This window comes from Ambystoma mexicanum, chromosome 2q (assembly GCF_040938575.1).
Source record: "Ambystoma mexicanum isolate Mex_15411 chromosome 2q, UKY_AmexF1_1, whole genome shotgun sequence".
In the NCBI taxonomy this organism is placed as follows: domain Eukaryota; kingdom Metazoa; phylum Chordata; class Amphibia; order Caudata; family Ambystomatidae; genus Ambystoma; species Ambystoma mexicanum.
In genome coordinates, this window is record NC_090924.1 from 61,142,738 (window position 1) to 61,166,284 (window position 23,547).

The 23,547-nt window shown below is 48.9% G+C and overlaps 1 protein-coding gene across 3 annotated transcripts in view; it reads right to left on the reverse strand.

Annotated features, from left to right (window-relative positions):
- CREBBP (CREB binding protein) overlaps positions 1 to 23,547 on the reverse strand; it is a 2,841,012-nt gene that overhangs the window by 1,905,649 nt on the left and 911,816 nt on the right. For all 3 annotated transcript variants that reach the window (XM_069646824.1, XM_069646825.1, XM_069646823.1), the window contains exon 9: positions 23,362 to 23,479. In XM_069646824.1, coding sequence (XP_069502925.1) covers positions 23,362 to 23,479 — 118 coding nt within the window. The remainder of the gene's footprint in view (positions 1 to 23,361; positions 23,480 to 23,547) is intronic.

Here is a 23,547-nt window from a genome sequence, read left to right on the forward strand (position 1 = left end):
TCGCTTTGCTCCATTTAAAGTGGGCCTGGCCTATGAACCTTGGCTCTACAGTGTATACTGCCTTTACTCCCTTGCTTTGAACTTCTAAAAGTGTTGGGAACTGTTATATTTTTATGCCCTGCCTTTTTCTCTCCCTTTAACTTAACTTTTAGAGTGCCATCTAGGTTACGCGCTCACATCTGTTTTAACAAATAGTGGTGTTTTAACTCTGACTTGTCTAATAGTTATCAAGGGAGGTGTTTATACGTTACCTGACTGTGTTTTAACTTGCTTTTGATTTAGAGTGCTAGTGTATTGCCTAAAGTGTGTTTTAAATAAATAATTATATACTTTTGATGCAAAGCTCTGGTCAGTGTTTGTTTGCTCTACTGTGTTTTTAGCCCTATTGTGTATACTCTATATACTGCCCTACTCTTCTTGAGAGAGGTCTGACTGCCCAGCCACAGCTACCAGGTAAATGTGGGTGGTGCAGACTGCTACCAATTGGGTTTACTGCTTACTCCTGTAGTCTTAATCTTTTTGCAGTGTTCCCTAAGGGAACTGCACAGGATTCTGCCTAACAGCAGCCTTAAGGATCCTCTTGATGCTTCGGTTTAATGTACCAGTGGTTTGACGGATTGGTTCACCAAAAAATTAAATGCTGGATAAGGCTTGACCACGTCCACCAATAAGGATTTTCATGCTATTCAAATTGAGTAGTTATTCAATTCCGATTAGGGAGCTTAGAGGCACTCACATCAGCCAAGGTGAGGATGTATGCTAGGGTATCCGGACCCTAAAAAACAGTGCTCACCACTTCAAAGTGATGAGATTTGAAGAGAAATGGAAAACTATTTTGTATTTCTGTATTTGAGTTTTATTTGGCATAAAACTAGCCAGGGGCAACGGAGCACTATACATGGATTACAGAAAATTATTAGTTACTTTCCAAGACAACCCTGTAGTGGTGGTATTCTGGGAACAGTGGATAACATATGGCCATTTCCTACTTTGAAGAAAACACCAGAGCAGCCTTCTTCACCGATAGAGCAGAGGCAACCATCTATAAAACACAATTTCACCTGGACCTATCCAGTATGTGAAGTTACTTTATAACACTTCATAATACACCCATCACTGTTCATCAGTAAATTATCAACCCAAGTGCGTGTGGCAGGAGATACCCCAATGGACCGAACAAGGAAGACGTCAACCGGTGGTGTAACAAAAACACACTTGTAAACAATTTATTAAGAAGTTACAAAACAAAGACACAATGACAAGCGTCACATGAGCTTAAAACTGATCATTACATTCATGGATTAAAAAAAAAAGAAAACAGAACGAAATCAGACCATAACTTATGCAAGTATTGTTAAAAATAATTTACATTTTTAAAAGTGGGTACATAAATGGACAAATGGTTCATACAGTCAAATTAAATTGCTGTATTCATAGGATTTTGAGCAATAGGCTCCCCTCTTCTTGGGGACTGGAGTGCCTTTCAGTTAGGATTGTGATTACTGCAGAACTGCCTAATGACTCTTTGCACTACCTGTTTCCTTCCGTTTCCTAGGTTGTGGACCCATTTCGTGCATCAACCCTTTAGGGAACTTGGTTTTGTGTATCTGTATTTTAGTAGGATTGTGTTGGTTTAAAAGTGTTACTGTTAATAACTATTGTGTTGAAACTCAAAGGCCTTGAATAAATGTATTTGTAATATATATATATATATATATATATATATATATATATATATATATATATATATATATATATATATATATATGGGATACATTACTCACCGTAATCGTATTTCTGATGCTTGTATCTGCTTAGATTCACATGCTGTGCATAGGCCGACATCTAGTGGAAGCTGCGGAGTATTACAGTTTGTTTTTCGAAAGTCGAAAATGGGCGTCGACACAGGCGTGCCAGTAATACTATCCCTAGTGTGACGTCCACTGTACCCAAGATCCCTCACGCGTCTAGGATCCTCAGATTGTATTTTTTCTGACATGAGGAAGCATGAGGAGTAGCGTGAGTACAGATAATCCAAGCAGATAGACAGAAAGGTAAGACTACAAGTAATCATGCGCCTTCTCTCGGAGGGGAGGAAGGGTGGGTCGCATGTGAATCTAAGCAGATACAAGCATCAGAAATACGATTACGGTGAGTAATGTATCCCTTCTGAGGCTTGTGGAATCTGCTTAGATAACATGCTGTGCATAGATTAGCGAGCAGTACCAGAAGAAGGAGGTGGGATGTGAGAAGGGTCATGAGCAAACAGGTGTCTTAGAACCGCTTGTCCCACTTGTGTATCTGTCTTGGAATGAGTGTCAATGCAGTAATGCTGAGTAAAAGTGTGAATAGAGCTCCAAGTAGCTGCTTTGCAAATGGTGTCGAGGGGAACATTTGCAATGAAAGCCAGAGTGGCACCAATGCCTCTAGTAGAGTGGGCCCTTGGCGTAAAAGGCAGAGTCTTTTCAGAAAGAGAGTAACACAGCTGTATACAGTTGATAATCCACTTCGAGATAGCGCCCTTAGAGACGCGATCCCCCTCTCTGCCTGTAGCTACGGAGACAAACAGTTGATCTGTTTTCCTTAGCGGTCTGGTTTTATTTACATAGTATAGGACCGCCCTACGCACATCTAGGGTGTGTAGTTTCACCTCAGCCGAGCTTTGCGGGTTTTGGAAGAAAGCCGGAAGCTCGATGGACTGGTTTACATGGAACTTGGATATGAATTTAGGTGAGAACCTAGGGTGTGTGCGTAAAACCAGTTTGTCCTTGTGGATAGTAAAGAAAGGATCCTGCACTGACAGAGCCTGAATTTCACTGACCCTTCTTATGGAGGTAATGGCTACTAAGAAGGCCGTTTTATAAGTCAGGTGTTTGAGACTACTTTTATGCATGGGTTCGAATGGGGGTCCCATGAGCTTAGCTAGCACCACGTTGAGGTCCCATCCTGGCGGTGGGTTCGAAATAGGAGGGTGAAGTCTCTTTACTCCTTCCATGAAGGCTTTAACCACTGGTACTTTCCACCACGAGACCTTGTTATGGGATGTGGTGTAAGCCGAGAGGGCTGCCAGGTGTACTTTCAGCGAGTTAAAAACCAACCCTGCATCCAGCAGGTGGAGCATGTATGTCACAACGTTGGAAGGAATGCAATCAACCGGGTTGATTTGTTTATTCTGGCACCAGATAACGAATCTTTTCCACTTATCAAAGTAACAGTGCCTTGTATTTGGTTTCCTGGACTCCTTTAGAATGTCCATACACCTCTGTGGTAATTTGAGATGTCCAAACTCTATGACTTCAGGAGCCATGCTGCTAGGTTCATAGAGTTGGGTTCCTGATGCACTGTTTGACCCTGTTGCTGGGACAGTAGGTTGTACCAGGCTGGGAGTCTGATGGGCTCGCACACCGCCATCCTGCGTAGGTGTGGAAACCATGGTTGTCTCGCCCACATGGGAGCAACTAGGATGAGGGTCATCGATTCCTTGTTCATCTTGTACACCACCTTCCTGATGAGAGGAGTTGGTGGAAAAGCGTACGCAAACATCCCTGACCAGTTCATCCACAGGGCATTCCCTTGGGAGTCCGGCTGGGGGAACCTGGATGCAAATCCTGGGCATTGTTTGTTTTCGCTTGTGGCGAATAGGTCTATAGTGGGGAAACCCCACTGAGAGAAGAGATCTTCTACTACGTCTCTGTGAAGGACCCATTCGTGTTCTTCTGGGAGGGAGTCTCTGCTTAGAGCATCCGCTAGGGAATTGAGCTCCCCTGGAACATGTTGCGATGACAGGAAGATGTTCCGTCTGAGTGCCCATATCCATATTTTCTGGGCAAGCTTGGACAGATTTGGCGAACGAGCCCCCCTTGCTTGTTCAGATAGAACATGGCCGTCGTGCTGTCCGTCCGGATCTGCACTGACAAGTTTAGCAGATGGGGCTCGAACGCCTTTAGCGCTCGGAATACTGCCAGAAGCTCTAGCAGATTGATGTGGTTCTTGGCTACTGAGTGAGACCAGAGACCCTGAGCTGTGTGGTGGAGATAGTGAGCTCCCCACCCAGTCAGGCATGCATCTGTAGTCACCACGGCTTGCACTTCGGGATCGTAAAAGGGTTTCCCCTTTGCGAGATTCTCTCTTGTCCACCAGTGTAGGCTCTGTACGAGTGTTGGCGAAACGACCACTAGATCGTCCCACTGACCACTTGCCTGAGACCACTGTTTCGCCAACCATTCCTGCATGGGACGCATGCGCAGACGCGCGTGGGGGACCAGGTAAATGCATGACGCCATCATGCCCAGTAACCGCATAGCTTTGCGTACTGTTATCTGTTGACCTGACTGATAATGCGGAATTTGCAGAAGTATATTCCGAATTCTCTCTTCCGAAGGGAAGGTCAATCCTTTCTGAGTATCTAGGATAGCTCCTAGAAACTGTTTTGAGGTGCTTGGCACCAGACTTGACTTTTTCTCGTTGATAGAGAAGCCTAATTCGTGGAGGAGGTCGATAGTCCTCTGAATGTTTGACCTGCAAATTCCTGGGGTTTCCCCCGTTATGAGCCAGTCGTCCAGATAAGGGTACACCGGGATTGCCTCCCTGCGTAGGTGTGCAGCTGCCACCGCCAGTACCTTGGTGAATACCCTTGGTGCTGAAGCTATCCCGAAGGGCAGTACCTTGAATTGGTAGTGGCGACTGTCCACCTTGAAGCGCAAGTACTTTCTGTGCGCTGGGAGCATGGAAATATGAAAATAAGCATCTTTCATATCCAAGGTTGCCATGTAATCCCCCTTTTTTAGGAGGGGGATTACCTCTTGTAGCGTGGTCATACGGAATTTTTGGGGCTTGACATACTTGTTGGCAGGCCGTAAGTCCAATACTGGGCGCATTGTCAAATCTTTCTTTGGCACAAGGAAGTAAGTTGAATAGATACCCTTGTTTACCTGGTTTCCTGGGACGAGTTCTATCGCGTCCTTTTCTAGCAGAATGGCGATCTCCTCGAGAAGGATCCTTTGATGCTCTAGGGAGTGCACTCTTTGTCGTGGAGGATGGTTCCGGGGACGCTGCAGTAGTTCTATACAATATCCTGCGGATACTGTTGACAGCACCCATCTGTCTGAGGTGATCCCTTCCCAAGCCTGGGTGAAGGTGGAAATGCGTCCCCCTACTGGGGTTGCGTGACAAGGGACCCTGAACTGAGCGTCACTGCTTTGGTGGAGGCGTGCCACCTCCCTTGTTGGGGCTGCCTCTGCCTCTTCCACGACCTCTCTTGTTACCCCTGCCGTAACTCTGGGTAGACTGCTGGTTGTTATTCCATTGTGTACCCTGTCCCTGGGCATAGTTGCCTCTTTGTGAATTTTGGCCGCGTGGGCGACGAAAATTACTGTTCCCCCTCTGGTTAGGGGGTTTGTTGGTAAGCTGGCCAAGGGATTTGAGAGTCTCATATTCATCTTTGGCATTTTTAAGTGCGTCTTCGACTGCTTTCCCAAACAATAGGTCGGGTTCCACTGGCTTGTCTATTAAAGAAGCCTGGGTTTCTGTCTTGAATCCCGACTGCCGTAACCACGCACGTCTCTTGATAACAGTACCTTCTGCTATCAATCTCCCTGCGTTGTCAGCGGCGTCGAAAGTTGCTTTTAAAATGCAACCAGACACGGCTCTCACCTCTGCCGAGATCCGAGCCAGCTGGCCCTTTAACGGTTCTGGAGCAGAGGCAATGAGCGCCGCGACTTCTTCCCATTGATGGCAGTTGTAACTAGCCAACAGGGTGGTGGAATTTGCAATCCTTGCTTGGTAGGCGGACGTTGAGGCTACCCTTCCTGCCAAACCCGTAAAGTTTTTTGCTCTCCTTGTCGGGAGGAGCTTCTGATGAAGATAAGGGCGTGCCAGCCCTTTTTCTAGTGTTGGTAACCACTAGGGAATCTGGTTTAAGATGTCCCCTTATATACAGAGGGTCAGACTGGGCTGCCCGGAAAATCTTTTCAATTCTGGGGTTGACAGCTCTGGTGAGGTTAGGATTCACCAGGGAAGGATCTATTCTTCGTTGGATGGATTTGAGGATAGGGATGGTCTGAGCGACCGGTCTCCTCTCTCCTACAAACTCCTCCGCGAAGTCCCTTTCCTCCTGTACACCGTGGGTGTCGATGTGGAAATGTTCCGCTGCTCGAGCGAGAACCTCGTTAAGGAGGGGCTGGTTATCAACTGGAGAGTCGGTAACTGGGGCTTCGCTTTGTACTGGGGAATCTACTCTGTAAATTTCCTGCTCATCTTCTCCCTCCTCCAGGTCCTCATCATCTGCATAGTAATCTGTCCCGGTTTGTTCTTCCATAATTTCAAACTCCTGGTCCTCTTCAGGGAAAACTTGTCCCTGGTAACTGGGGAGTGGAGTAGAATATGGAGTGGAGTAAGGCTGCACCTCGAAGGGTTCAGGTCTTTCGAACCGGGGCTTTTTACTTAGCGGGATAGGATCGGAGGAGCCTGAGGGTGTGGCCCCTTGAGGGTTATATGAAAGAAAATGTTCTGGGTTCTTATCATAAAAATCAGCCAAGGAAGACATCCTAGACATAACCCTGTCTATGTCTTCACTGGACCATTCCCTGGAACAGGGTATTACTTTAGTAGGTGATGATTTATGGGACTTTTCAAGGGTAGACTTGTGTTTGCTTCTCTGCCTAGGGTGAGAGGATGGCTTTACAGGAGTGGAAGGCTGTGCTTTCCGCTGTTTCCCCCCCTCCCCGTGCGTGGAAAAATGTTTTCCCTGTCCCTTGGAGGCCCCAGAGACTTTCGACGCCTGGCGCCGAGGGTCTGGAGAGGTATCTGTGTGCTTCGGGCGTGGGGCCTCACTGGTGTTAACCGCGGTCTCGGTATCTTGGAGCGCGGCCTGGGGGTGGAAGTCGTCTTCGTCTCCCGACGATCGAACTTCCGTTAATGTGTGTAGCGAGGCACTCTTGGCAAGAGTGGATGATTGCCTTGCGTCGTGAGGTGATCTCGATCGAGAGCGCCCAGAGGACACCGAGTCGGACCGTTCTTTTTGTGCCTCTTTCCGGGAAGTCGACGTCGTCGAGGTCCGGTTGGTCTTAGTGTGTTTAGTGTGTGTTAGGTGTGAAGCGCTTGCGTCGCCGGGGGTCTTCCCCATAGCCGCCCTGCCGGACGACCTTCCGAGGTCGGGGACCTGCGCTCGCCGGCTGTCTTTCGACGCCATAATGCCCTCGCCGTCCGAAAGTACGGCGTCGCTGCCATCGCTGAAGGCGCCCTCCGCTGCCATGGCCTCCTGCCTGGCGTGGTGGGCCCAACGCTTTGTCGAACGGTCCTTAAGTGTCTTAGGTTTAAACCTACTACACGCTCTGCAGTTCGCTTCGGGGTGATCCCTCGGCAAGCAGAGATTGCACGTGGCGTGCCTGTCGACCCAAGGGTATTTGCGATTGCACTTGGGGCAGAATTGAAAAGGGGTACCCTCCATACGCACCTTAAGGCAGCGGGCTGCTAAGTGTAGGAATATATAAAATGTAACTATATATCAAGAGTGAAGAGTATGTACCACCCCCCACTCTCCCTACTTGTAAGGGCCGAGGCCAGCGGCCTACTAGGCCCGGGCCGAGGCCAGCGGCCTTCCGAGGCCCAGATCCGTCGTGCAGCAGTCGACGGTCGATGACTTCTCCAGCCGTCGTCGAGGGTCGACGTTGGGGTGGGGAAGGGAATGAATAAGAATTATAATTATAATAACAGCAAAAGTATGGCTAAGGCCAGGGAACTCCGCAAGATGCTTCCGACCAGTATGGCGGAAAAAAACAATCTGAGGATCCTAGACGCGTGAGGGATCTTGGGTACAGTGGACGTCACACTAGGGATAGTATTACTGGCACGCCTGTGTCGACGCCCATTTTCGACTTTCGAAAAACAAACTGTAATACTCCGCAGCTTCCACTAGATGTCGGCCTATGCACAGCATGTGATCTAAGCAGATTCCACAAGCCTCAGAAATATATATATATAGGATACATTACTCACCGTAATCGTATTTCTGATGCTTGTATCTGCTTAGATTCACATGCTGTGCATAGGCCGACATCTAGTGGAGGCTGCGGAGTATTACAGTTTGTTTTTCGAAACTCGAAAATGGGCGTCGACACAGGCGTGCCAGTAATACTATCCCTAGTGTGACGTCCACTGTACCCAAGATCCCTCACGCGTCTAGGATCCTCAGATTGTATTTTTTCTGACATGAGGAAGCATGAGGAGTAGCGAGAGTACAGATAATCCAAGAAGATAGACAGAAAGGTAAGACTACAAGCAATCATGCGCCTTCTCTCGGAGGGGAGGAAGGGTGGGTCGCATGTGAATCTAAGCATATACAAGCATCAGAAATACGATTACGGTGAGTAATGTATCCCTTCTGAGGCTTGTGGAATCTGCTTAGATCACATGCTGTGCATAGATTAGCGAGCAGTACCAGAAGAAGGAGGTGGGATGTGAGAAGGGTCATGAGCAAACAGGTGTCTTAGAACCGCTTGTCCCACTTGTGTATCTGTCTTGGAATGAGTGTCAATGCAGTAATGCTGAGTAAAAGTGTGAATAGAGCTCCAAGTAGCTGCTTTGCAAATGGTGTCGATGGGAACATTTGCAATGAAAGCCAGAGTGGCCCCAATGCCTCTAGTAGAGTGGGCCCTTGGCGTAAAAGGCAGAGTTTTTTCAGAAAGAGAGTAACACAGCTGTATACAGTTGATAATCCACTTCGAGATAGCGCCTTTAGAGACGCGATCTCCCTCTCTGCCTTGCAGACACAAACAGTTGATCTGTTTTCCTTAGCGGTCTGGTTTTATTTACATAGTAGAGGACCGCCCTACGCACATCTATCAGCCGAGCTTTGCGGGTTCTGGAAGAAAGCCGGAAGCTCGATGGACTGGTTTACATGGAACTTTGATATAAATTTAGGTGAGAACCTAGGGTGTGTGCGTAAAACCAGTTTGTCTTTGTGGATAGTAAAGAAAGGATCCTGCACTGACAGAGCCTGAATTTCACTGACCGTTCTTATAGAGGTAATGGCTACTAAGAAGGCCGTTTTATAAGTCAGGTGTTTGAGACTACTTTTATGCATGGGTTCGAAAGGGGGGCCCATGAGCTTAGCTAGCACCACATTAAGGCCCCATCCTGGCGGTGGGTTCGAAATAGGAGGGTGAAGTCTCTTTACTCCTTCCATGAAGGCTTTAACTACTGGTACTTTCCACCACAACACCTTGTTATGGGATGTGGTGTAAGCCGAGAGGGCTGCCAGGTGTACTTTCAGAGAGTTAAAAACCAATCCTGCATCCAGCAGGTGGAGCATGTATGTCACAACGTTGGAAGGAGTGCAATCAACAGGGTTGATTTGTTTATTCTGGCACCAAATAACGAATCTCTTCCACTTGTCAAAATAACAGTGCCTTGTGTTTGGTTTTCTGGATTCTTTTAGGATGTCCATACACCTCTGTGGTAAATTGAGATGGCCAAACTCTATGACCTCAGGAGCCATGCTGCCAGGTTCATTGAGTTGGGTTCCTGGTGCACTGTTTGACCTTGTTGCTGGGACAGTAGGTTGTACCAGGCTGGGAGTTGGATGGGCTCGCACACCGCCATCCTGCGTAGGTGTGGAAACCATGGTTGTCTCGCCCACATGGGAGCAACTAGGATGAGCGTCATCGATTCCTTGTTCATCTTGTACACCACCTTCCTGATGAGGAGTTGGTGGAAAAGCGTACGCAAACATCCCTGACCAGTTCATCCACAGGGCGTTCCCTTGGGAGTCTGGCTGGGGGAACCTGGATGCAAATCCTGGGCATTGTTTGTTTTCGCTTGTGGCGAATAGGTCTATAGTGGGGAAACCCCACTGAGAGAAGAGATCTTCTACGATATCTCTGTGAAGGACCCATTCGTGTTCCTCTGGGAGGGAGTCTCTGCTTAGGGCATCCGCTAGGGAATTGAGCTCCCCTGGAACATGTTGTGATGACAGGAAGATGTTCCGTCTGAGTGCCCATATCCAGATTTTCTGGGCAAGCTTGGACAGATTTGGCGAACGAGTCCCTCCTTGTTTGTTCAAATAGAACATGGCTGTCGTGCTGTCCGTCCGGATCTGCACCGACAAGTTTAGCAGATGGGGCTCGAACGCCCGAAGCGCTCGGAATACTGCCAGAAGCTCTAGCAGGTTGATGTGGTTCTTGGCTACTGAGTGAGACCAGAGACCCTGAGCTGTGTGGTGGAGATGGTGAGCTCCCCACCCAGTCAGGCATGCATCTGTAGTCACCACTGCCTGTACTTCGGGATCGTAAAAGGGTTTTCCCCTTGCGAGATTCTCTCTTGTCCACCAGTGTAAGCTCTGTACGAGTGTTGGCGAAACGACCACTAGATCGTCCCACTGACCACTTGCCTGAGACCACTGTTTCGCCAACCATTCCTGCATGGGACGCATGCGCAGACGCGCGTGGGGGACCAGGTAAATGCATGACGCCATCATGCCCAGTAACCGCATTGCTTTGCGTACCGTTATTTGTTGACCTGAATGATAATGTGGAATTTGCAGTAGTATATTCCGAATTCTCTCTTCCGAAGGGAAGGTCAACCCTTTCTGAGAATCTAGGATTGCTCCTAGGAACTGTTTTGAGGTGCTTGGCACCAGACTTGACTTCTTCTCGTTGATAGAGAAGCCTAATTCGTGGAGGAGGTCGATAGTCCTTTGAATGTTTGACCTGCAAATTCCTGGGGTTTCCCCCGTTATAAGCCAGTCGTCCAGATAAGGGTACACTGGGATTGCCTCCCTGCGTAGGTGAGCGGCTGCCACCGCCAGTACCTTGGTGAACACCCTTGGTGCTGAAGCTATCCCGAAGGGTAGTACCTTGAATTGGTAGTGGCGACTGTCCACCTTGAAGCGCAAGTATTTTCTGTGTGCTGGGAGCATGGAAATATGAAAATAAGCATCTTCATATCCAAGGTTGCCATGTAATCCCCCTTTTTTAGGAGGGGGATTACCTCTTGTAGCGTGGTCATACGGAATTTTTGGGGCTTGACATACTTGTTGGCAGGCCGTAAGTCCAATACTGGGCGCATTGTTAAATCTTTCTTTGGCACAAGGAAGTAAGTTGAATAGATACCCTTGTTTACCTGGTGTCCTGGGACGAGTTCTATCGCGTCCTTTTCTAGCAGAATGGCGATCTCCTCGAGAAGGATCTTCTGATGTTCTAAGGAGTGTACTCTTTGTCGTGGAGGGTGGTTCCGGGGACGCTGCAGTAATTCTATACAATATACTGTGGACACTGTTGACAGCACCCATCTGTCTGAGGTGATCCCTTCCCAAGCCTGGGTGAAGTTGGAAATGCGTCCCCCTACTGGGGTTGCGTGAGAAGGGACCCTGAACTGAGCGTCACTGCTTTGGTGGAGGCGTGCCACCTCCCTTGTTGGGGCTGCCTCTGCCTCTTCCACGACCTCTTTTGTTACCCCTGCCGTAACTCTGGGTAGACTGCTGGTTGTTGTTCCATTGTGTACCCTGTCCTTGGGCATAGTTGCCTCTTTGTGAATTTTGGCCGCGTGGGCGACGAAAATTACTGTTCCCCCTCTGGTTAGGGGGTTTGTTGGTAAGCTGGCCAAGGGATTTGAGAGTCTCGTACTCGTCCTTGGCATTCTTAAGTGCGTCTTCGACCGCTTTCCCAAACAATAGATCGGGTTCCACCGGCTTGTCTATTAATGAAGCCTGTGTTTCTGTTTTGAACCCCGACTGCCGTAACCACGCATGTCTCTTGATAACAGTACCTTCTGCTATCAATCTTCCTGCGTTGTCCGCGGCGTCGAAAGTTGCTTTTAATATGCAACCAGACACGGCTCTCCCTTCTGCCGAGATCCGAGCCAACTGGCCCTTTAACGGTTCAGGAGCAGAGGCTATGAGCGCCGCGACCTCTTCCCATTGATGGCAGTTGTAACTTGCCAACAGGGTGGTGGAGTTTGCAATCCTTGCTTGGTAGGCGGACGTTGAGGCTACCTTCCTGCCAAACCCGTATAGTCTTTTGCTCTCCTTGTCGGGAAGAGCTTCTGATGACGATAAGGGTGTCCCAGCCCTCTTCCGAGTGTTGGTAACCACTAGGGAGTCTGGTTTAAGCTGTCCTCTTATATAAAGAGGGTCAGACTGGGCTGCCCGAAAAAGTTTTTCGACTCTGGGGTTGACGGCTCTGGTGAGGTTTGGATTCACCAGGGATGGATCTATTCTACGTTGGATGGATTTAAGGATAGGGATGGTTTGAGCGACCGGCCTCCTTTCTCCCACCAACTCTTCTGCGAAGTCCCTTTCCTCCTGTACACCGTGGGTGTCGATGTGAAAATGTTCTGCCGCGCGAGCGAGAACTTCATTAAGGAGGGGCTGGTTATCAACTGGCGAGTCGGTAACTGGGGCTTCGCTTTCTACCGGGGAATCTACTCTGTAAATTTCCTGCTCGTCTTCTACCTCCTCCAGGTCCTCATCATCCGCATAGTATTCAGTCCCGGTTTGTTCCTCCATAATTGTAAACTCCTGGTCCCCTTCAGGGAAAGGCTGTCCTTGGTATCTGGGGTGTGGAGTAGAGTAAGGCTGCACCTCGAAGGGTTCAGGTCTTTCGAACCGGGCCTTTTTACTTAGGGAGATAGGATCAGAGGAGCCTGAGGGTGTGGCCCCTTGAGGGTCATACGAAAGGAAATGTTCTGGGTTCTTGTCATAAAAATCAGCTAAGGAAGACATCCTTGACATGACCCTGTCTATGTCTTCACTGGACCATTCTTTGGAACAGGGTATGGCTTTAGTAGGCAACTTAGAGGACTTATCAAGGGTAGACTTGCTGGATGTTGATGTCCCAGTAGATTTATGTTTGTCTGTCTGCTTAGGGTGGAAGGATGGTCTTACAGGAGTGGAAGGCTGTGCTTTCCGCTGTTTCCCCCCCTCCCCGTGCGTGGAAAAATGTTTTCCCTGCCCCTTGGAGGCCCCAGAGACTTTCGACGCCTGGCGTCGAGGGTCGGGAGAGGTACCTTGTTTTGAGCGTGGGGCCTCGCTGGTGTTAACTGCGGCCTCGGTCTCCTGGAGCGCGGCCTGGGGGTGGAAGTCGTCTTCGTCTTCCGACGATCGAACTTCCGTTAATCTAGGGAGCGAGGCACTCTTGGCAAGAGTGGATGATTGCCTTGCGTCATGCGGCGATCTCGATCGAGAGCGCCCAGAGGACACCGAGTCGGACCGTTCTATCTGTGCCTCTTTCCGAGAAGTCGACGTCGTCGAGGTTCGGTTGGACTTAGTGTGCTTAGTGTGTGTAGGGTGTGTAGCGCTTGCGTCGCCGGGGGTCTTCCCAATAGCCGCCCTGCCGGACAACCTTCCGAGGTCGGGGACCTGCGCTCGGCAGTCTTTCGACGCCGTAATGCCCTCGCCGTCCGAAAGTACGGCGTCGCTGCCATCGCTGAAGGCGCCCTCCGCTGCCATGGCCGCCTGCCTGGCGTGGTGGGCCCAACGCTTTGTCGAACGGTCCTTAAGTGTCTTAGGCTTAAACCTACTACACGCTCTGCAGTTCGCTTCGGGGTGGTCCCTCGGCAAGCAGAGATTGCACGTGGCGTGCCTGTCGACCCAAGGGTATTTGCGGTTGCACTTGAGGCAGAATTGGAAAGGGGTACCCTCCATACGCACCTTGAGGCAGCGGGCTGGTAAGTGTAGGAAATATATAAGGTGTACCTTTATACCAAGAGTGAAGAGTATGTACCACCCCCCCACTCTCCCTACTTGCAGGGCCGAGGCCAGCGGCCTACTAGGCCCGGGCCGAGGCCAGCGGCCTTCCGAGGCCCAGATCCGTCGTGCAGCAGCCGACGGTCGATGTCTTCTCCAGCCGTCGTCGAGTGTCGAGGGTCGACGTTGGGGTGGGGAAGGATGTCAATAAATAATTTTACTTCAATAATTAGCAAAAGTATGGCTAAGGCCAGGGAACTCCGCAAGATGCTTCCGACCAGTATGGCGGAAAAAAACAATCTGAGGATCCTAGACGCGTGAGGGATCTTGGGTACAGTGGACGTCACACTAGGGATAGTATTACTGGCACGCCTGTGTCGACGCCCATTTTCGAGTTTCGAAAAACAAACTGTAATACTCCGCAGCTTCCACTAGATGTCGGCCTATGCACAGCATGTGATCTAAGCAGATTCCACAAGCCTCAGAAATATATATATACATACATACACCTGACTAGGACTGTTTGGTATGTGTCCTTTACTCTGTGTGCTCATTGAGGGCTTTCAGTCACCCTCACCCCTCCTGACACCTAGTCTTGACTGCCGCCAATGCTACCTTGATTGGTCTGGCTTGTCCAGAAGGTTACCCTTTTCCAAGAAACTAGGCTGGCCTTCTGAACCTCTGCCCACCAGGTCAGAGTTCAGAAATCCATCTTAACAGCTGTTTCTAAAATCTACAGTCCAGAACACTATTTTGCATGGGTAAAATCAACACCCTACAAGCCTGCGTAAAAATGTGCCATTTATTTGTTTATTTTTACATTTATTAAGCACCAAAACACCAAAGTCATCAAAGCGCTGGAGTTTCTAAGGGCTTGACGTAATTGCACATCTCTTTTTTATAAACAAGCCCTGATTATGACGGATCTATGCAAAAGGGGTTACACAAAGAAACACTTAAAATGCTGCATGGAAAGGGAACAGTTTTATGACGGTGATCAACAATTGGTCCATACACATAGGCCAGAGGTGGAAAGATTGGTATACGTGACCACATTTTGCCCACTGAGTAACATTTGTCAGATAATTGACAAGAATTGGCACGTTTTGCAAATCGTTTAACCAAATTTAGCCAAACCAATGTTTACCTTCAAGAGAGGTGTACATTTACGTCAGTCCTTCGTATGTGCCCTACGAAAAGACAATAGCATGCATGGAAAAATGGGAACGTATTTGGGGTTGCCGCCTGTGCAGGGCCCACCATCCTTGTGGGGGCTGAACGGTCTGTACATTTACTGAAAACATTTTTTTCATAATCAAAAAGCATGGAAAATAAGTAATAATAAATGCAAATCATGTAACCTCATCTATTTTGTCACGGGTCTTTGCTAACTACATTATGTAGAAAAGACCCAGAAACCTATCCTTATCAGAATTACCGAACACTGCGCTCACTGATTCACACAGTGACCTTTTCGGCCCTGCTGATAAACCGTTTTGTAGAGGCCACACACAGAATGATTTCAAGTGGTTTGTCATAGAAAAAGTAACCATTGGTGATAGGGGGGGGTTTCACTCCCAGATATGCTGGCAAATCGCAGGGCCTTTTGGATTCATAACATTTTTGCTGGCCTTATTGAGGCTATGGAGTGGAATAGTTAGCTGAAACAGGGTCACTCTGGGCACTAATTGTCTTGGTGTCGGCCATTTCCCAAGCATGTTGCCATGTCGGTTTTGTTGTGTTCGAGCATGGGGTCTGGCATGGATTCACATGCTCATGAATATTCCCCGTCAGGCTGTGAATCCTTGTTAAAAGAAAAAACAGTTTCACTTTAACTTACAAACTGTCTTTCTCTTATAAACCAATCACTGAGCTCTGGGTCATACTGCCCTCATAAAATGACTGCCTGCTCCCTAAGCCCCATCACTGGTAGTCACCTTCAGATTTTTACTGCACATTCAAGTGTTGGGAGTAGTCGTGTTCCGCTCCGAGAGCTTTTCTGTTTTTGCGCTTTTTTTGATAAAAAAAGTTCCTATTTTTGTCAACTAGAGCCTGTGTGCTCTTTCGTCCTTTTCCTGGCAAGCAGGGATCCGTTTGTGAGAGTCTTTCAACGCACCTCAAGGGTAAGAATCGTCGAATTTCATCTAAGATTCCAGAAGGCCATCGGGCCTACACTGCATGCCATGTCAGAGGAGGGATGATCCCTCTTCAAGCTCTGCTCCAACTGCAGATTGAGGAACGTGTTTGTGGAGGACAAACACTCCCAGTGCCTCTGTCTCGATCTGCACCATAGGGAAGCAGATTGTGAAATCTGCCTTGGATTCTCTCCAAGCGCACCGTCAAGGAACGTCAGAGTAGGTTGGTGGCATGTCTCGACACGAAGGCCTCTACCCCGTGCGGCAAGCAGGGGCATGCCTCACCCAGGACCGGCCGGTTCGAGGAGCAGACTTCTAAGTCCTTTGAGGGCGCTTCATCTGTGGGGGCACCAAGACTAAGCCAAGCACCGTGAGTCGGTTTCCATCGAGGTCGCGTACAAGCATGTCCCGCAATGTGCAGGGCGCAGTCATCTTCACCGTCTGCCTCCATCGCCAGTCAACACTCAAGCTCCTCCTCGAAGAGGAAATCTGCTAACGCAGGGAAGCTGCGGGAGAAGCCGGAGAAGACCTAGGCGCAGGAAAAGGGGTCCGACCTGCCCCTGAAGGCCCAGGTGGGTTCAGGCGAAGTCATCCTCGACAATTGAGCTGGTGGCGGCCACTGTCTCGAAGGCAAAAGGAGCTAACCCAGTGCAGAGGATCCTGACAGTGCCCAGAGTGGCCAACCTCCCGCCCCCTTCCAGAGGCAGGAGGCCTCAGACAAGCCAGGGAGAAAACACTGGAGAAGATGCCATCCCTAAGCCTGACCCCTCAGGATGCAAAGAAGGGGTGGGGGAGTGGAAGCCTCAACCGTGCTCCAGGACGCAGTTATTTCTTCCTCGGACGAGGAGGACCTGTTGTCCGTTCACACGGTCCCTTAGGACATGGGGAACAACGACGACTGTTGAAATGCCTACGACGACGACGGCAGAAACACTGAGGGGGATGACGACGATGTGGGCGCTGGGCCCAGCAAGCCTACCCCTCCAACACCTCCCATGGACATATCGCTGGACATCCTTTCAACTCTTCACACACTGGTGTCGGAGATCCAGATCAGGATGCTGACGGAAACCCCGGCACCGGCGGCAGTGGCACCGGGACTGCCGCCGGTGAAGAAGAGGAAACGGCACCTTACACCGCTTCATCAACTGCAGCACATGTCGCCCACAATCTCCCCCAAGGGATAAAAGGACGGACATTGCGACTACGGACAAAGACGACGACGGCATACTCTCTCCACCGACGAGAGCTTCTCTGCCAGACAAAGTGGGATCGTTCCACGCCATGGTCGCCCGCACGTCTGAGTTCTTCCAGCTGATGCAGATGTAGAAGCAGAAGAGACCAGGATTCACCCAAAACTCATCGTACACATAGGAAGTACATCCATTGACGAGGACTAAGGGAAACAAAGTCTCCCATTACTGACTGTCTTTAAGGGCATGTCCATTTCCTCAAACTGAGCGAAAAGCCCAGGGGAGTGCAGCTGAAGGTTGTGCTCCTCTGGCAAACTCAGACTAAGGTGTTAAATGGCAGCAAAACGTTGGCGGGTACACAACTGGAGTGATAAATACACATGAAATGGAAATCTTTACTAACAGCGTCACGTCAATATGCCCTTCTCTTGCTCTTAGCAACAGATCTAGAAAAGATCTTTCTTTTTGGCTACGTGTCACAGTGTACTTCAAGTGTTCACTTGTATTGCTCCAGGTCAAAAGAACAAGTTACTTACCAAAATTGTAATGCTCATTCGACTGGATGTTCCTCCAAAGTATTCCACATCTTTGACATGTAATGTCCACAGCTGTGCACTTCGGAAACTTTTTCGGCAGAAGGTGTCCTGCTTCTATGGCGTCGGGTCAATGTTCCTCAAAGGCCTCCATTGAGGGCGAAGTCACCAGATGTTATAAAATAGGACGCACGGCGCCCGTAGCCTCAGTTTAAGTTTTTTTCCCTCAGAACATGTGGCACCAGTGTCATGCCTGCTTGACTGCACTTAGCCTGACGGAAACGGAAGCTGCAATCACATAGGAAATGCCCAAGAGGGGCCGGCTTGGAGGGCAACGTGGAATACGTTGGAGGAACATCCAGTCGAAAGAACATTACCAGTTTGGTAAGTAACTTTTTCTTCAAATGGATTGTGTCCTCCTATGGACCAGATTCCCAAAGCAGTACCAGTAAATGGAGGAGGGAAAATAATTTAGAGTACCCATTTCGATTACGGAATAAAGAACGGCCTTCCCAAAGGCCATATCCTGACCATGGATTGTATCCAGGGAATGTTTGACAAAGGTATGTATTAAAGCCCATCTAGCGGCATCACAAATATTCCTAATAGGCACACCCCGCTGGAGGGCGGTGGAAGTAACCACGCCCCTAGTGGAATGAGCTCACAACCCTTCAGGAGGGTCCTTACCCGCCAATCGGTAACACTCCGTAATGGTGAGGATAATCCACCTGGCCCAATCAGTGTCCAGCATATCCCACAAAGAGTTGATCGTCCACTCTGACCCTGGACATCGTAGAAATGTAAAAGCTCAGAGCTCTCCTAGGATCCAACCGATGGAATCGCTCCTCTTACTTACCAGGATCAGGAAGAGGGTAGAAAGATGGAAGACAAACCTTTTGACTCAAATGACATTCAGAAACTACCTTAGGTAGAAAAGAGGGGGACGTACTCGCAGTACAACCCTGTCCTTGTGAAACACAGTAAAGGGTGGCTTAGATGAAAGTGCCTGCAATTCACTCAGTGCGAGCAGAAGTAACCGCAACCAAGAACACAGTCTTGAAGGACAGTAATCATAAAGGACAAGAGTGCAAAGGCACAAACGGAGCACCAATGAGAAATTTCAAAACCAAATTCAAATCCCAAACCAGCACCTGGAAAGGGGACGGCAGGAATGCATTAGTCCTGAAACTGAGGAATCAAAAGGAATCTTTAAGTAAGAACATTCTTCAGACAAGCCCTTAAATATAGACAGCGCTGCCAGGTAACCTTTATTGGTACCCACTTGAAAGCCCCTCTGGGTCAAAGAAAGTAAGAAACACAAAACCATAGGAATGGAGCACTGAAAAGGATCAACATTGTGATCTCTGCACCAGTCGCAGAACCTACGCCAATGGTACAGGGATTTTGATGCAGGCCGCCTGGCCGAAAGCAGCTCCTCCTCCTCTCCCCCCCCCCTCGTGGAGGTCAGATGGACATTTCTAGAAGGTCCGGGTACCACGCTCTCCTGGAGCAATGAGGATCATGTGGGAACTGAACCTCTGCAACACTTGAGGAATGGCAGGGACTGGAGGAAACGTGTACAACAGTGGAAATGACCAATCCACCAAAAACGCATCTCCTAAGGTTCCTCTTGGAGGAAATTCCCTTCAGCAAAATCTCTTGCACTTCCGGTTCACACTGATGGCGAAGAGATCCACTTCGCGGGTAACCTAAAGGGCGAAGATCTCCTGAAGGACTTCCTGAGCCAACTCTCACTCGCGAGAGACCATGCTCGTCAGCCGCTGCATTTTTCCCTCTGGTCAGATGAACTGCAGAGATAGAAATTTCCTGCTTGATGGCCTAGAACCAGAGCTGCATTGCCTCTCTGCACAACGGGAGTGACCCTACTCCCCCCCCCCCCTTTTTTGTTGAGGTAATGCATGGCCACTCTGTTGTCCGTCATGATCAGGACACTCTTCCCCCGTGCAGACGCAGAAAAGCCTTCAGGGCTAGCCTGATGGCCCTCAGCTCTAACAGACTGATGTGGAGCTTGGACTCAGACGAAGACCAAGACCGCGGCCTGTCAAATCGTTGGCATGAGCGTCCTATTCTGTGAGGGAAGCATCCATCACTACAGTCGCCTCCGGCCACGAGGCCAAAACTGTTCCCCCCTCATCAGGTTCCCTTCGTTGGCCCACCACAGAAGATCCCGGGAGACCGAGAGTGGAATCTGAACGGGATCCGACATCTTGCCAGAGAACTGACCACTGCATCTTGAGGGCCCACAGCAGGGATCTCATCCACCGCCTGGCCTTTGGCACCAGAAAAATGTAGGATGCCATGAGGCCTAGCAACTTTAAGAATTTGAAAGCCGGGAGCCTAAGGGCATGTTGAAACTTGTCCACCATCTGTACAATGTGATGAGCCCATACCTTGGGAGGCGAACACTTCCCCAAGGACCTGTCCAACACAGCACTGATGTACTGGAGCTGTTGGGAAGGCGTCTGGTGCGACTTCTTGAAATTCAGGGAGAAGCCCAGCTTGTGGAGAGTGCGACAGGTAAGACCGAGATGATATAACGCTTGCTCGGGAGAGCACGCCCGGATAAGCCAGTCGTCCAGGTAGGGGTAGACGTGAATCCCCCATCGTCTGAGGAACACTGCCACCACCACCACCATTAACTTGGTGAAGACCCTCGGGGCAGAGGTCAATCTCAATGGCAGGACCGGAAACTGAAAGTGTGAGTCGCCAGCCGCAAACCTCAGGTAGTTTCTGTGCGCGGGATGGATCGGCACATGAAACTAAGCATCCTTGAGGTCCAGAGACACCAACCAATCCTGAAGTATAAGGGCCTGGAGGACTTAAGAAAGAGTGACCATCTTGAACTTGTCCTTCCGGGGAAGTTTGTTCAACCAACGCAAGTCCATGATGGGTCTCAATCGCCCGTCTTTCTATGGGATAAAAAAATTAAGGGGAATACCATTCCTTGTTCCTCTACAGGCACCAGTTCTATAGCGCCTTTCTCCAGCAGGGACAAGATTTCCTGCGCAAGGAGCGGATCTGGAAGCATCAAAGAGTTTCCCCGGTGGATTGTCGTGAGGCCACTGAAGGAAGAGAAGGCATTAGTCGTGGGCTATGGTATCCAGAACCCACACATCTTAAGTAATGGCACGCCACTCTTCAAGATGGTGAGACAGTCTGCAACCAACCGGCGAACCATGGGACATGGCCTCATGACTGTTTGGAAGCGACTGCGGCTGTGGCTGTGCCTGAAGGCAAAGAGGCAGCTGCCTGAGCGGCTTTGGCACCACGATTTCCCCGACCACCACGGGTACTTTTTCGCTGGCCTCTTTGACTGGCTGCCCCTCTGGTTCTACCAAAGTAGAAACAAAAAACCTCCCCTCCACTGCTGTCCCCTAGGACGAAAAGGCGTAGGTTGATGCACTGCGGCGCTTAAAGATTTTGCCGCAGCTTTTGAGGTCTGCAACCTCTCAAGGCTCTTGTCAGCCTTGCTGCCAAACAAATGTGCGCCATCAAAGGGCATGTTCAGAAGACGGGCCTGCACATCTGGAGGAAACCCCTACTTCCGCAACCACGCAAATCTGCATATAACGGTGCTCACAGCCATGGATCCGCTGACACTGTCGGCCGTATCCAAACCCGACTGAAGGCATTCACACATTGCATCCTTGCCGTCCTGCATGAGAGCAAGGAACCCATCCCTTTCTTCCCCCCTCAGGAATATGCTCAGCCGCCAAAGAAACAATTCCACAGTGTGCGTGAAAACCTTGCCAAGGCACACATGGAGTTGGCCGATTTCAAGGCCATGCTCCCAGCAGAAAATACCTTCCGGGCCCAACCGTCGAATCGCTTGTCGTCCCTATCCTGAGGGATGGTAGGGTATGCCGCTTGCGTCAAGGTGGCCGTAGCCGCCTGAACTGCCAAACTCTCAGGAGTGGGGCGAGTAAATAAACAGCTGGGGTCGCTAACAGAAGGGCAGTATTTCTTGGTCAAAGACTTAACAGCCGGAAGAGATTCCGGTGAATGCCAAGCAGCTGCCACCCTTTTCTGCAAGGTAAGATGAAATGGCAAAACAGGGACAGAGGACGGACCTTGATCTAAAATGTCAGTTAGATCATCCTAGTATCGTTAGAGATGTAATGATGTTACGCAAAAGGTAAAACGGGTGAACGATTCTCCATGTAATGGTTGCCGTATGAGAGACCAATCTTGTCCAGTAAGTGGCGTTCAGTTCAGAGTTTGAAAAAGCATCTCACTTACCAGAACAGTTAAGTAAAAACCAAGAGAGACTGCAGATATGCTAAGGCTTCCAAAGAAAGTTTAAAAAGCAGAAAAAAGGAACCTATATCTTAATGTTATTCACAAGAAGCTGGTCCCCAGAGTAATAAAAAAGCACCTGAGCAGATATCCACATAAAGAAGAATCAGACGATCATAAGAGATCATTTGCAATGTGTGCAACCGAATGCAGAAAAATTGATGCATGCATTTATTTAGAAAATGATGTAAAGTGTTAGGTTCTCAAATGTTTTTTGAAAGAGACACAGTTTGAGTCCAGTCGCAGGCACTGTGGTAACTTGTTACAGCAGGCTAAGGTCGAAAAGGGTCTACCGTCAGTGCAACTACGCTTGTATCACCCAGTTAGCAGCTGTTGTATGTTTGAATGGAGGGAGCGAGAAAGTTTATAGGGTCGTAGAAGAGCTTAAAGATATTCAGGAGAATTCGCATACACACATTTATGGATAGACATGGATTTAAATTTTATTCTCTGGGCAACAGGCAGTCAATGAAGGCTTTTCAATACTGGAGTGATGCGATATCACCAGATAACCTAACCAGCAGCCAACTATCATCAGCATAGTTTTGGAACAGGACTTTACTCTCATGCAGAAGATCATAAAGCGGTTTTGGGTATAAATTAAAGAGGAGAGGCGATATGCATGCTCCCGGAGGAACATAGGATTTTAGCTGCATTAGCAGAAGCCTTCTGGGATTTGGTGGGCAATAATAAATCAAAGAAAATCGTGAAATGGTAAGACCATGGGCAGCACAGAGGACACATATTACAAAAAACATTCTCGTTGAAAACTATTAAGTCAATAGTATGACCCTTTATATGTGTGGGGCATTTACTGAGATAGACTGACTATTCAAGGACAGAAAGGCATTCGAGTGCCTCCCTGTCACTAGGGCCCATGAATCCCAAGTTGAAGGCCCTCCAGAATGATAAAAAAAGGTTCAAATAGTTTCATTGAGTGAGTTTTTGAACTCCGGCGCATGGTTGGGAGGGCAATGCATGCATTAGAAGGTATACGTCAAATTAGGGTTTACCAGCAGGAGTTCAATATGTAGAATTTCACACCCAGGTATGGGATGGACTTCTAAAGAGTGGATATTAAGAGCTCTAGAGAAGATCTCAGATACGCCTCCCCCTGTCCTTTTTAGTCAATCTGCATGTAAGATGGTGTAGGATTCCGGTACCGCAAGAGATGAGGGACGAGCAGCCAGGTGCAGCCATGTCTCTGTCCGAAACATGGTATTGATTCTGAATTTGCGGATAAGATATGCCACTTCAGTAGAGTGTTTCATAAGCGACAAGGTTCTGTCCTCTCAGTGAAGAATGCAAGCTAGATTGTTTCGACTCACTGTTCCAGATTATTTTGCTAGTTAAACTGCATACAATTATGAAATCCACAACTTTGACAATCCAGCAAGCAGTGAGGTAATGGGTTTGAGGCAAATAATCAAGAACAGATGGCAAAATCAAGCCTAATCTTGTCCCACATAGTTTTTAGCAATCACAATATAATGTCACCTTACCCTACTGTTAGCAGACTCGTACATATCACCCTCAACCTTCCTAGCATAGGCTACTAGGTTCTCCATCCGGCGATCCTTCAAGGCAGCAGGATCGGGAGTGGGAAAGATGGCTTGGACACTGCAGAAAAAAAATCAAAAAATTAATCCTTTCCAAACTCTATTTTTATGAGAGAAAAAAAAAGGATG